At 36.4% G+C, this 12,539-nt stretch overlaps 1 protein-coding gene across 1 annotated transcript; it reads right to left on the bottom strand.

Annotated features, from left to right (window-relative positions):
* Positions 1-7,315: 7,315 nt before the first annotated feature.
* On the bottom strand, positions 7,316-9,143 carry LOC140806041 (uncharacterized). The gene is made up of 3 exons (XM_073162480.1): positions 8,333-9,143; positions 7,580-8,221; positions 7,316-7,377 (listed from the first exon to the last, which is right to left on the bottom strand). Exons 1-3 carry the CDS (start codon positions 9,141-9,143, stop codon positions 7,316-7,318), a joined length of 1,515 nt encoding a protein of 504 aa, XP_073018581.1.
* Positions 9,144-12,539: the final 3,396 nt, after the last annotated feature.

Here is a 12,539-nt window from a genome sequence, read left to right as displayed (position 1 = left end):
CTAGATGTTCGGCGATATCTCAGCTTAGGGGAAGATCACCGCCCCTTTGTAGATGCGGATACAGATCAGGCCGAAGTCTAGGAATAAGACGTACAACACCTCGATTGGTAGGGTAGGTGACAGACAGTGACGTCTTATTCACACCGGGATCCCTAGAGTTATAGATCGAGTCAAGTCTAGACATGCTTATATGGATGTGGCTCCTAGATCGTGGGACCCATCATTACTGCTTTCAGTTGGGTTAGCATGTTTTATGATTAAGATTGTTTATATGCATGTGTATCTGATTTGAGTTGCATGCTTATTTGATTAATTTCATAGATTATGAAATAGATTGTTTTTATACATGATAGCATGCTTTATAAATTAGTTTGTTTATATACATGCTTACCATGTTTTATACTGGGATTTATTCTCACCGGAGTTATCCGGCTGTTGTCTTGTTTTGTATGTGTGCATGACAACAGGTGGGGCTGGATCGGGTTCAAGAAGATGATAAGAGAAGACGAGTTAGCGTAGTGATTCCGGACTTACTGTAGATTTGGTTTATTACTTGAATTTAGTAATCGAACCTTAGACTTAGATTGTACAGTATTGTACTTTTATACTGAAATGTATTTTATACAGATATGTATAATATTTAGATTCCATTACCTTCCGCACTTGTATTTTAAAAGAAAAATTTTTAGACCCTGTTTATCAGAACTGATAATTAAATCCCAACGATGATTAAGAAGATGATTAGCGTCCGGGTCCCCACAACAGGTGGTATCAGAGCTGATAGTTCCTTTAGCGATAGATCTTTTAGAGATAGATCTTTTAGATTAAGATAGTCAGAGTTGATAGATCCTTTAGATTGAGATAGAAGAGAGTGAGCGGGGTAGATGAATTTTCTTTCCTTGCATGTGTGTGCTAGCATGAGATTGATTCTAATGTTGATTGACATTGTGTGCTAGCATGAGACTATGTGTTACTGCTTTAAGATACATGACTACCTGACTATTTGATTTAAATTGGTATTATGTATTCTTGAGTATGAATCAGATCGGATTCATGATCAGCAGTAAGATTATCATGATCAGAAAAATATTGGCACAGATTTGCAGTATTGGGTTACTAATGTTTTTGGTAATCAGATATACCTCCTAGAAGAATTCCAGAAAGGGGCAGTACTTCATATGATCAGACAGGTAGGTCAGAACCTAAGATAGATGTGGCAGAGATTCAGATGGAAACACAGTTACGGAGGTTTCAGTCGTTTCAGCCGCCGGTTCTGAAAGGAAATGAGACGTCAGCAGATTGTGAGAATTGGCTTGAGGAGACAGAAATGTTATTTGATTTCCTTTGTTTCACAGATGAGTGTAGAATTAAACTGATTGAGAACCAATTGCATGAGGCTGCCAGAAGATGGTGGTTACTCACCAAAGGAGCTTTAGAGCAGAGTCGTCCAGTAATTACGTGGAAGATTTTCAAGTTTGAGTTTTATCAAAGATTTTTTCCCGTGTCATATAGAGAGGACAGAAGTGCAGAATTTGCAAACCTGAGACAAGGTCAGATGAGTATTGATGAGTACATGGCACAGTTTTTCACCTTGTTATGTTTTGCCCCTCTTATGGCTAGAAATGATTATGCTATTTCTAGTCAGTTCATTCAAGGATTGAATCCAGAAATACGTACGTTGGTGAATGTGAAGTAATCAAGTAATTTTGCGGATACCTTGAATAGAGCTAAAAGAGCAGAAACGGTTCTGATAGGACAACAGGGAGCATCGTATGTTCTTCTAGAACAGACTGCACAGCAACTGAATTCCAGAGTAGAGATTGGCAGTCGTAGTGGTAAGGAAAAAGAACCATTGAGAATTCAAAAGAAACAGTTCAAGAAGTTAGGAAGTGATTCCTTTAGTTCTAGCAGTCCTGGTCCGGGCTATACCGGAGTGTATTGCAGGACTTGTGGAGGGAGACACTCCACAGAACAATGTCAGGGAGTGCTTGGGAAGTGCAATATTTGTAAGCAGACGGGACACTTTGCTAAAGTTGTCCTCAGAAACATTTTCGAAGATCTTAAAGAGCAAAGTCATTGGTGGTAATGACAGAAGAGCAGACCCAGAATTTACAACAGGTACTACTCTTTTATGATTATATTGCATACGTATTGATGTGTACTAATGCATTCTTCATGAGTATCTGTGATTAAGTAGCATGGTGATATGCTATATTTGTGGGGTCTGTGTATACTGTAGTATTGATTCCTTGGTTGTTGAGGAATATGTTGATATCAGAGATTTCTGTGACATGTTATATACTACAGTGAGATGAACCCGGGATTGGGTTAGATTATGATGTACTTGTGTTATATGATTTCGATTTCATTATTGACATGTAATGCTAAACAAGTACAGAAATATCGTAGAATGTGTTCCAGAAATGGTGAGATTAAGATCATATCTAGTTGAGAAATGAGGATTCTAGATCCAGAATTCCTTAGATTATTGTACTGTGATGACTCGATTAGTACAGAAAGGAACAGATGGTATCCTTATGTATTCAGTAGACCTACTGAAATCGAGTTTAGCAACTACAGATTTGATAGTTACGTAAGGATTGATTGATATTTGCCTAGATAAGATTTCAGATGTGTTTGATATCAGAAAGGTAGATTTCAGAATTGAATCGATACCAGGTAATGGTTATATACTAGAATTCAGTACAGAATGATATTGAAGATTAATAGAAGGGTACAAATTGCTAACTCTTAGATTCAGGGATATTCTGATGATTTTATGCTTATTATATCTATGATATTTGATATGTTAGCAGTATCTGATTGGTTGAATTGAATATTTGAAGATTTTATTGAATATTCAGATAACCGTGATTATTGTATACAGAAATTGGTCAGGTATGAATCATAATTGAAACAGATTGTATTCAGCATATGTGATATCTGCAGTTTGTATAACGATTGATTTGCACAGTTGAGACAGAAATCAGCGACTGTAAACGACACAGGTATCAGATATATCAGAATTAGCAGAAATATCAGAAAGTCAGAATTACTGAGTTTTGCAGATTTTCTTATTCTCTTATTATGTTATATCTGCTTGTGTATTGTTATTGGTTTAAATCAGTATTTGAGACATCTTATATTGTTTGGGAGCATATTCTATTTGCAGATGAGATATGGCAGATGATTTGGGCACTGTGAAGATTGATCAGTAGTCAGAATTATCAGTATTGCCAGCAATTGTTGTTTTATGAGTTTTCTTAAACTCACTAGATCTGTATAGGTTGTTTTTATCTCGAATCTGATTGATATTACTATGGTTTGCATGTATATTTGATACAGAATATTGTAAACAGTTGAGAATTGCAACAGTTCAGAAATGTGATATCAGAATGTTTCAGAATTGTATAACAGAATTTGATATCTGTAATCAGAGCCGAATACCAGGTAGGTATTTCTTCTTTACTTTATATTATTAACTGATTGTTTATACAGAATAGTTCGAATCTGAAAGCACAGATAGTGTCAGAAATGCACAGTAGTGGATTCAGTTTTCATCCTGATGTTTGATAAGGTATGATATTCGAACAGATAGCTGTGATATAAACAGATTAAATCAGTTATGGTAGAATTGGTACCGAAATGTTGGCAGAAATGGTACTGATATGTCTGAATTGCTAACAGAAGAGGACAGAAAGATAAGAATCAGAAGATTATTACAGATTTTGTATATTTCTGAATAGAAATGGGAGTACATTTCTATGGCTTTCGTAATGAAATTACCGTCATTTTCTTTAGATTGAGATATGATATGATTATGATTGAAAGATTACTCAATCTATATCTATCAGTTTGTACCAGATTACGTACCAACAGAACTAAATGACATAGATCGATGTCAAAGAAATGTTCAGATAGAACAAAACATTTAAGTAGATTATATCAGATTGTGATTATGATTGAGTTTGTACTTATTATAGAAGATATCATGAGCTCTCTCTCGCAGATTTTTCACAGATTGACAGATAGTCAGAGGATATTATCCAGATATTGGAAGATATAGGCAGAACTTTAATACTGGATGTTAGTACTCAGTATTACGATTTATTGTCACTGTATGATTTACTGTATGACAATAGTTATCAAGATAGTTCAGAATGGACAGATTTAAGACAACCAACGTCGGATGATGACGATTGGTATTGGAAAATGAAGATAGAAATTATCTTTGATTGGGATAAACAAATGGGATAACAACTACTGGTATTGCTTTGTTATGAACTGTGATGGGTCTATACGGATGTTGTATAACCAACAGGGCAAGATTGATTTTGTCAGAGTTAGTTTAAGAAGTATTAGGATAGTATACTTTATGAAGTCTTATTCCAGATTTGAAATCAGAAATTGATACAAGAAAGAGATTTCAGAATGGATTCATTAAGATGAGAGTTTGATTTAAACTCTGTTATACATTTCTTCTGTTATATATGAAGTGATTGTTTTGCGAGTTCGAGGACGAACTCAGATCTAAGAGGGGGAGAAATGTAAGGCCCGAGATAATAAAGATGATATTATTTTAATCCGAGAATATGTAATTGGAAACTTTTGGAGTGTTGAATTATATTCCAAGATGTTTGCAATTATTTAGGATTGAAATGGAATTATTTAGGATTGAATTGAATTTAAAAGATTGAGCGGGGGCCAATTTGCAATTAGTGAAAAGTTGAGGGACTAAAGTACAAATATGGAAAATTGAGTGGGACACTTGTCTTGGTCACCCCATTAACGTGTCATCATTCACTTAAAATTCAGAATTTGCATGAGGGAAAAACCGAAAGCTTCCATAGAAATCCCTCAAGCTTTTATTTTCTTTAAAATTTCGATTTGGCAAGATCCGTCTGTCAGAATTTGAATCCGAACATAGTACCGTGCTCCTCTCGTCAAGAGCTACACAAGGACGTAAGTTTTATTACGTTGAGACAAGATTTGATTTTATGATGTTGTCAGAATTGAATAGAATTCAGATATGGTGTTTATACTACCGTAGATATTATAGAATTGAAGTCAGATTTAGAAACAGACTGTTTATGGAATTTTTATGATTTTCAGAAATGATTTGATTTAGATTTGATATCAGAATTGTGTTATTATTGATTCAGAGTGTACAGATATTGAGATTATAAATTGTACTGAGATTGATTATGAGTTCTGGTATTATATTTGTGATGTTGAGACTGACGGGATTACAAGACTGGGTTATTATGCCATTGAAACATCAGTTGAATTAGATTGATCGGATTCAGATATGATTTAGATTATACCCTGATGTTGTTGATATGAATCAGATGGTATTTTGTTCCGATATTGATCAGATTATGTACTGAGTTGAGTAGTGATCAGAACAGATTGTGAATACAGATTGTGAATTGAATTATACATTGATACAGTATATTTGTTATTGTCATTTCAGATCGGATATGAGCAGACCGGACTTCGAGACTTCGTCTTCCTCATACGGGGAAGTTAAAGGTATAATTCATGTGATATTTGGGAAGATATAACTCAAATCAGATCTCATTTGAGTTTCCCAATAAAATCACATACTAGACTATTATTTATGTTTTGATATGATTGTTTATAGATTTGGTTATAGAACTTGTATACAAATCTTGCTATGCTTTGTTTACAGATCTTGTGGCATTGCATTAGAATGATTATGTTTGTTTACAGATTGTGTATTCATGCATTAAGATAGGACAGTCTGGAGATCAGGCAGACTTCTAGATGTTCGGCGATATCTCAGCTTAGGGGAAGATCACCGCCCCTTTGTAGATGCGGATACAGATCAGGCCGAAGTCTAGGAATAAGACGTACAGCACCTCGATTGGTAGGGTAGGTGACAGACAGTGACGTCTTATTCACACCGGGATCCCTAGAGTTATAGATCGAGTCAAGTCTAGACATGCTTATATGGATGTGGCTCCTAGATCGTGGGACCCATCATTACTGCTTTCAGTTGGGTTAGCATGTTTTATGATTAAGATTGTTTATATGCATGTGTATCTGATTTGAGTTGCATGCTTATTTGATTAATTTCATAGATTATGAAATAGATTGTTTTTATACATGATAGCATGCTTTATAAATTAGTTTGTTTATATACATGCTTACCATGTTTTATACTGGGATTTATTCTCACCGGAGTTATCCGGCTGTTGTCTTGTTTTGTATGTGTGCATGACAACAGGTGGGGCTGGATCGGGTTCAAGAAGATGATAAGAGAAGACGAGTTAGCGTGGTGATTCCGGACTTACTGTAGATTTGGTTTATTACTTGAATTTAGTAATCGAACCTTAGACTTAGATTGTACAGTATTGTACTTTTATACTGAAATGTATTTTATACAGATATGTATAATATTTAGATTCCATTACCTTCCGCACTTGTATTTTAAAAGAAAAATTTTTAGACCCTGTTTATCAGAACTGATAATTAAATCCCAACGATGATTAAGAAGATGATTAGCGTCCGGGTCCCCACATTATATGTTAGAGACTCTTATATGTCTCAATTGTGTAAAAAAGGAATACAAAAGAGAAGAGTATTCAAAGTGTTTGATTAAATGTCCAAGAGAGAGTTTCAAATGCTTTATTGGATTGATAAATAGATAGTTAAAGATAAACAGAGACAGAGCTACTACTTAGAGATCAATCCATCAGAGAAAAGAGAAATACAATCGTTATAATCAAGTTATACTATGTTATTCTAGATTTCAAGAGTTAGATGGTATTCAAAGATTTCAAAGCCATGTTTACAGAGTATGATATTGATAGATTGTTATATAAGAGTTCCACTTGCTGAGTTTTATACTTATTTCAGTTATTCATGTGATGCAGATCAGAGTGACAAGCCGGGACGTTGATTGAAGCCGAAGTCATATGTGCAAGTGAAGGAAGGAAGAAAGATATTTTGCTAGCATTTTGACATGATAAAAATGATATTTTGTAGTTTGATACATAACTTTATGGATCATGTCAGTATATACTTATAATGTATTTATGTCAAGAAAATTTTAAATCCTTCTTTCCTTCAAGTAAATTTTAAATTCCGTTGTTATTTTATGAAATCGGTCAGAGCGTTACAGAAGAACTAATCTCAAGTGTCTGGCATGCTCTTCCTCGGACTTGGAATAAACAAGCATATCATCGATGAATACAATCACAAAATGATCGAGATATTTATGAATACTCGATTCATCAAGTCCATAAACACAACAGGAGCATTGGTCAAACCAAAAGGCATAACCAAAAATTCAAAGTGTCCGTATTTGGTGCGAAAAGCTGTTTTCGGCAGATTCTCTTGTCTGACTCGCACCTGATGATACCCAGAATGAAGATCAATCTTAGAATACAACGAAGTACCTTGCAACTGATCAAATAAATCATCAATCCTAGGGAGTGGATGACAGTAAACTTATTCAATTGCCGATAATCATTACGCATCCACATCGTACCATCTTTCTTCTTGACAAATAGAATCGGTGCACCCCACGGTGAAGAACTCGGACGAATATAACCTTTACTCAACAAATCATGAAATTGTTCTTTCAGTTCTTTTAGCTCAACAGGAGCTAAACGATATGGTGCTCGATATATGGGTTCAGTTCCTGACATTAATTTGATACTGAACTCAACTTCTTGTTCTGGAAGAAAACCAGGAATCTCTTCTAGAAACACATCAGAAAATTCACGGACTACATGAAAATCAGAAATTCTTCGCTCATCTTGTGATAGATCAACAGCATAAACCAGAAAACCTACATGACCAGAATCTAACAACCGATTCTTTTCAAAGGCAGAAACTAGAGGAATCTTGGCTTGAGAACCACGGCCATAGAAATTCCATTTAGGAGCAAAGCTGGGCCTGAAACAAACTATTCCTCGATAACAGTCAACAGTGGCACGATTTGCAGTCAAAACATCCATACCAACGATACAATCAAAGTCATGCATAGGTAGGACTATGATATTCAGATACAGTACATTTTCATCGTGAAACAACACCGCATTCAACACCACATTATCAGTGATAATCATTTTACCCATCGGATTAACAACAGATAGATTGGAATTCATACTAGTGGTGTGAAGATCATGCAAAACAACGAATGCATGAGAAAAAAAGGAATTAGATGCTCCAGTATCAAATAACACTCGTACTACAAAACCACATAAAGTACAGTTATCAGTAATGACAGTACCTGGAGCTGCCTGAGCCTCATCCTCAGTCAAGGCAAATACACGAACAGGTGACTAATTCTGCTGACCACCTTGCCCTCTGGACTGATGTGAAGGGCAACTAGGCTCGTGGGAAGACTGAGACGCTGCTGGGAATCTATTATTTTGAGCTCCACTACCTGCCTGGGATGATTTCTCTGTCTTACTAGGACAAACTCTAGCAAAATGACACGGCCGACCACAATTATAACAAACCCCTTTAACTCCAACACACAGATTACTAGAATGCTTGCCTCCATAGTGATCACAGTAAGGTCCACTAAAACAATATCCACCACGGTTCCCTGAACTCGAAGAACTAGAACCAGGCTTCTTAAATTTCTTTCCACGTGGACGAAGAGATGCATACCCAGATTGATTGAACTGTTGCCCCCTCACCTGTTGATGTTGGGTAGGAGCTTGATTTCCATTCCTCTTAAGACTAGCTTCAGCCCTCTTTTCTATTTCCACTGCTTCAAGATAATTTAGTGGCTTACCGATAGAAACAAAAAGATGCAGATGATCGTTCAATCCTTCAATGAAACTTTCGACAACAGCAACATGAGGAGCATATCTCAGCATAGTATAAAAAGTATCAGCATACTCCGCAACTGATATATCACCCTGTTTCAAGTTATGAAACTTCGAAGCCTTAGAACTGTAAAATGATGGAGGACAATAACTTTCCTTAGACTTCAGTTTAAATATATCCCACAATGGAACGATCCTCTGAGCATCTAAGATCATTAATGTAGTAGACCACCACATTTTGGCACGATCTTTCAACTGATACACAAATAATCTCAATCGACGCTCTGGAGGATACTCGATCAAATCAAACAATTCCTCAATCTCAAAATCCATAGTTCAGCTTTCTCGGCTCTCTCTGAACCACTGAATCTTGGTGGATGCATAGAATGGAAATGTATAACTAACTCATCCATCGTAAGCTGCTCTAGCTAATCGACTGTTTGCTCAACAAAAGTATCATCAAAAACATGGAAACTAGGTCTACCACTTCCACGACCTCGACCTTGAGCTAAAGGAATCTCATAAACAGGAATTTCTCCACCTCCCTCCATTCTATACGATATAACACCAAAACAATTAGAATGAAAATAAACAAATCATATAATCATATAATCATGTTGTCAAGTAGCATACACATGCGAAACAACCATTTTAGTGCCAAGACTCAAGTGTCCGTGTCACGCCCTGAGCCTGGGCCCGCGCCTGCGTGACTGCACAATGGGCCCCTATAACAACTACTTTGTATCCGTCCTCGCTTTACGAAAATGATTAACCCAAGTTGCTATAGAAGTCCATTGTAAGCCATTATAAATTCATTTTAAATCTTTGATTTTTTCGATGTGGGACAAGAGTATCACAATCACCCCTCCTTCAGAACGCGACGTCTTCGTCGCGGCCTGACCCCTCGATCCACCAGCACCGAGAATCTAGAGGTGGCTCCTACAAGTTCAAGAGGTGTCTCCCGTCATGTAGCACTTTGCCCCGCAGGTTCAAGAGGTGGCTCCCATGCACGTAGCACTTTTCCCCGCATAGCACTTATTTCCCGGTGTTCTATGCCGGTGACCGGCTCTGATATAATTCTATCATGCCCCGAGCCTGGGCCCGCGCCTGCGTGACTGCACAATGGGCCCCTATAACAACTACTTCGTATCCGTCCTCGCTTTACGAAAATGATTAACCCAAGTTGCTATAGAATTCCATTGTAAGCCATTATAAATTCATTTTAAATCTTTGATTTGTTCGATGTGGGACAAGAGTATCACAGTCCGAGACTCTAGTTTGAGCGTATACCAATTTACGCTCTGATACCAAGATGTGAGGCCCATTTACTCTAATGACAATTAATTATCACACAATTATTATTTGATTTAAAGCAACAGCTGAAAAAGAGTTTAAAATACTTTAAATTGGACCTCAGGGCCTAGAAAAATTTCGGCATGACATCCCGAAAAACTCAAGCAGCAGTTTATATAAAAATATACAACAACTAGAGTCATTAAAACAAAAACCAAAGTCCAACAACCTATAACCGCACTGGCTAGGGCTAAGCAGAAATTAGAACTTACCAAGTACTCACTAGATCATAAAAACAACAGAGTCGACTCAGAACATCACCAAAAACAACCAAATATCACTACAGATACACGGGGCATCTCTCCGGCAAATAAACTACAACACAAGACTGAAACAAACTTCAAGACATACATATAGACTAACTGGGAGACTCCACTGAACAGAACCAAGAAATCCAACCTCAATCCCGAGCTACACTGGTAGAACTTCGGCTTGATACTGCAAAACGACTCGATAGATCTACCATGGTGCCCAAAAGCAACCACAGAAGCCCCATCCCCCCGAGTAAACAACTGAGGTTAGGATTCTGGTATGAAACAGTTCAACAATAAACACAAATCATGGATAATCAAATAATATAATATAATATGAAATGCATGAAAGGCTCAACGAATAATCGGGATAACAGGAGCTAATAAACTATACAATAATAATTGGAATAATGCTCGAGCAACAACACATGAGAGCTACGTCGTCATGCAGCTAAACCGTCCTGCCAAGTATGCGAGGTATGACAAGCTGTGCTGAATAACACCCCTGACTCGGCCTCCATACAACTGATACGATATAACAGGATGGCACAACAAAACGAACTAGATGACACAATCCCAACGCTCACCTCAAAAGACTAAACAAACCACGGGATTGTTCAATCACATCTACGGTCTCATGTGTATAGGCCTATCAGCCACATTATGATCCCGAGAGAAACAACAGTGCCAGATAACAATGGATATCAATAACGAGTTAACAAGAATGATAGGGCTCAACAAAAATTTCATAACATTATGCCCTATAATAAATGCCAATAATATGTCACAGTAATAAACATACATCACAACGAAGGAATTTAACAAATTACAACAGTCAACAAGTCATAGATACGATCAGTGCAACACAAAATGACAATTAAACATAATTTATGTTTTACCGTCGTATGTTACCGAACTGTAACATACCTATACCAACTTGACAAATCAAATATCGACTTTACTTTAAGATCCTCGGTCTACACAAAAACAAAAATAAGCTGGTCATGAAAACTATATTCTAATCTAATGTCCGATTTGACACTAAAGAGCACAAAATTCATATCTCGCTCAATATTAACTCAAATCAATATCCGCCTATTGGAAATAAAAGATAGCTTGAATATCTAAATTTTTTCTTGTTGAAACCATATTCAAATTCCCAATCATTTGAACCCAACAATACATTGAACCCAAGATATCAAAGCTGCTCTAGATAAAATTCTAGCCACTTAGCAGTTCCAGAAAAACGAACATAACTTGCACAATTCTTACTGGAATTTAATGATTCAAGTTCATTTTGAAGACAAGACATAGCTTTAAAACTTTTATTTGAACCAAAATTCCAAATTCCAACTGCACAGGGGTTATATTCTCGAATTACAGAAGGTATTCTACACATATCAATTGCAGAATACGGTTTTGACACATTTTGGAAGAAAAATAAATATCAAACCCGTTTCTTATTGAAATTTGATGATTCTAGCATCTCTAGAAAGCTAACAAAGAAATCTACAAGTTATATTTGAACCACAAGTCGAGATGCTTAGCGCACAATACACAAAACCCCGAAATTCAGAAGCAAAAAAATTGAAACTCACCAAAACTACTGCACAGAAACAGGGCTCACAAAATAGAGCTTTGATCTGCTCACTTCCTTGCTCAAAATTCACGTTTTATGGCTTGAATCGAAGCTTAGGATGTTAGAAAGACAACCATTTAAGAATTTTTGAGTTTCGACTTTGGACGGAGGAGATATCGCGACTTTACCGCAGCTGCTCCAAGGGTTGCGGTAAGAGGGGTTTACGGGATTGACTTGTTTCTTCCTTTCTTATTTCTTTTCTTCCTTCACTCAATCTAAAGGTAAGTTGTGTGTATGTGTATGTATATGTATATATATATTGTGTATTTGGTTACTAAAATAGTAACTCAAGCCCATTTATCTTGGTCTGTATTTATTTTTCTATCGTGTGTTATTTAAACTCTATATGTATTTTATATCGTTAATGCAAGTTCCAGTAATTTAATTCACGTAACCTGAATGCATGCAATCTAGGGTTTTATTTAATTATGGGTTAATTATTTTTGTGCATTTTATGCATGGTTATTGCATGGTAGGATTCATTTC

Source organism: Primulina eburnea, chromosome 1 (genome assembly GCF_022965805.1).
Source record: "Primulina eburnea isolate SZY01 chromosome 1, ASM2296580v1, whole genome shotgun sequence".
Classification (NCBI taxonomy): domain Eukaryota; kingdom Viridiplantae; phylum Streptophyta; class Magnoliopsida; order Lamiales; family Gesneriaceae; genus Primulina; species Primulina eburnea.
This window is presented reverse-complemented; position numbering and strand designations above follow the sequence as displayed.

Bases quoted from the DNA above. Each gene is read 5' to 3' on its own strand.
- LOC140806041 (XM_073162480.1), bottom strand. From the start codon at position 9,143: ATGGATTTTGAGATTGAGGAATTGTTTGATTTGATCGAGTATCCTCCA. The intron at 8,222-8,332 runs GTGGTCAGCAGA...GTGGTTTTGTAG, and splicing joins ACATCAGTCCAGAGGGCAAG to TACGAGTGTTATTTGATACT. The intron at 7,378-7,579 runs GTTATATTCGTC...GGGTATCATCAG, and splicing joins TCATGATTTGTTGAGTAAAG to GTGCGAGTCAGACAAGAGAA.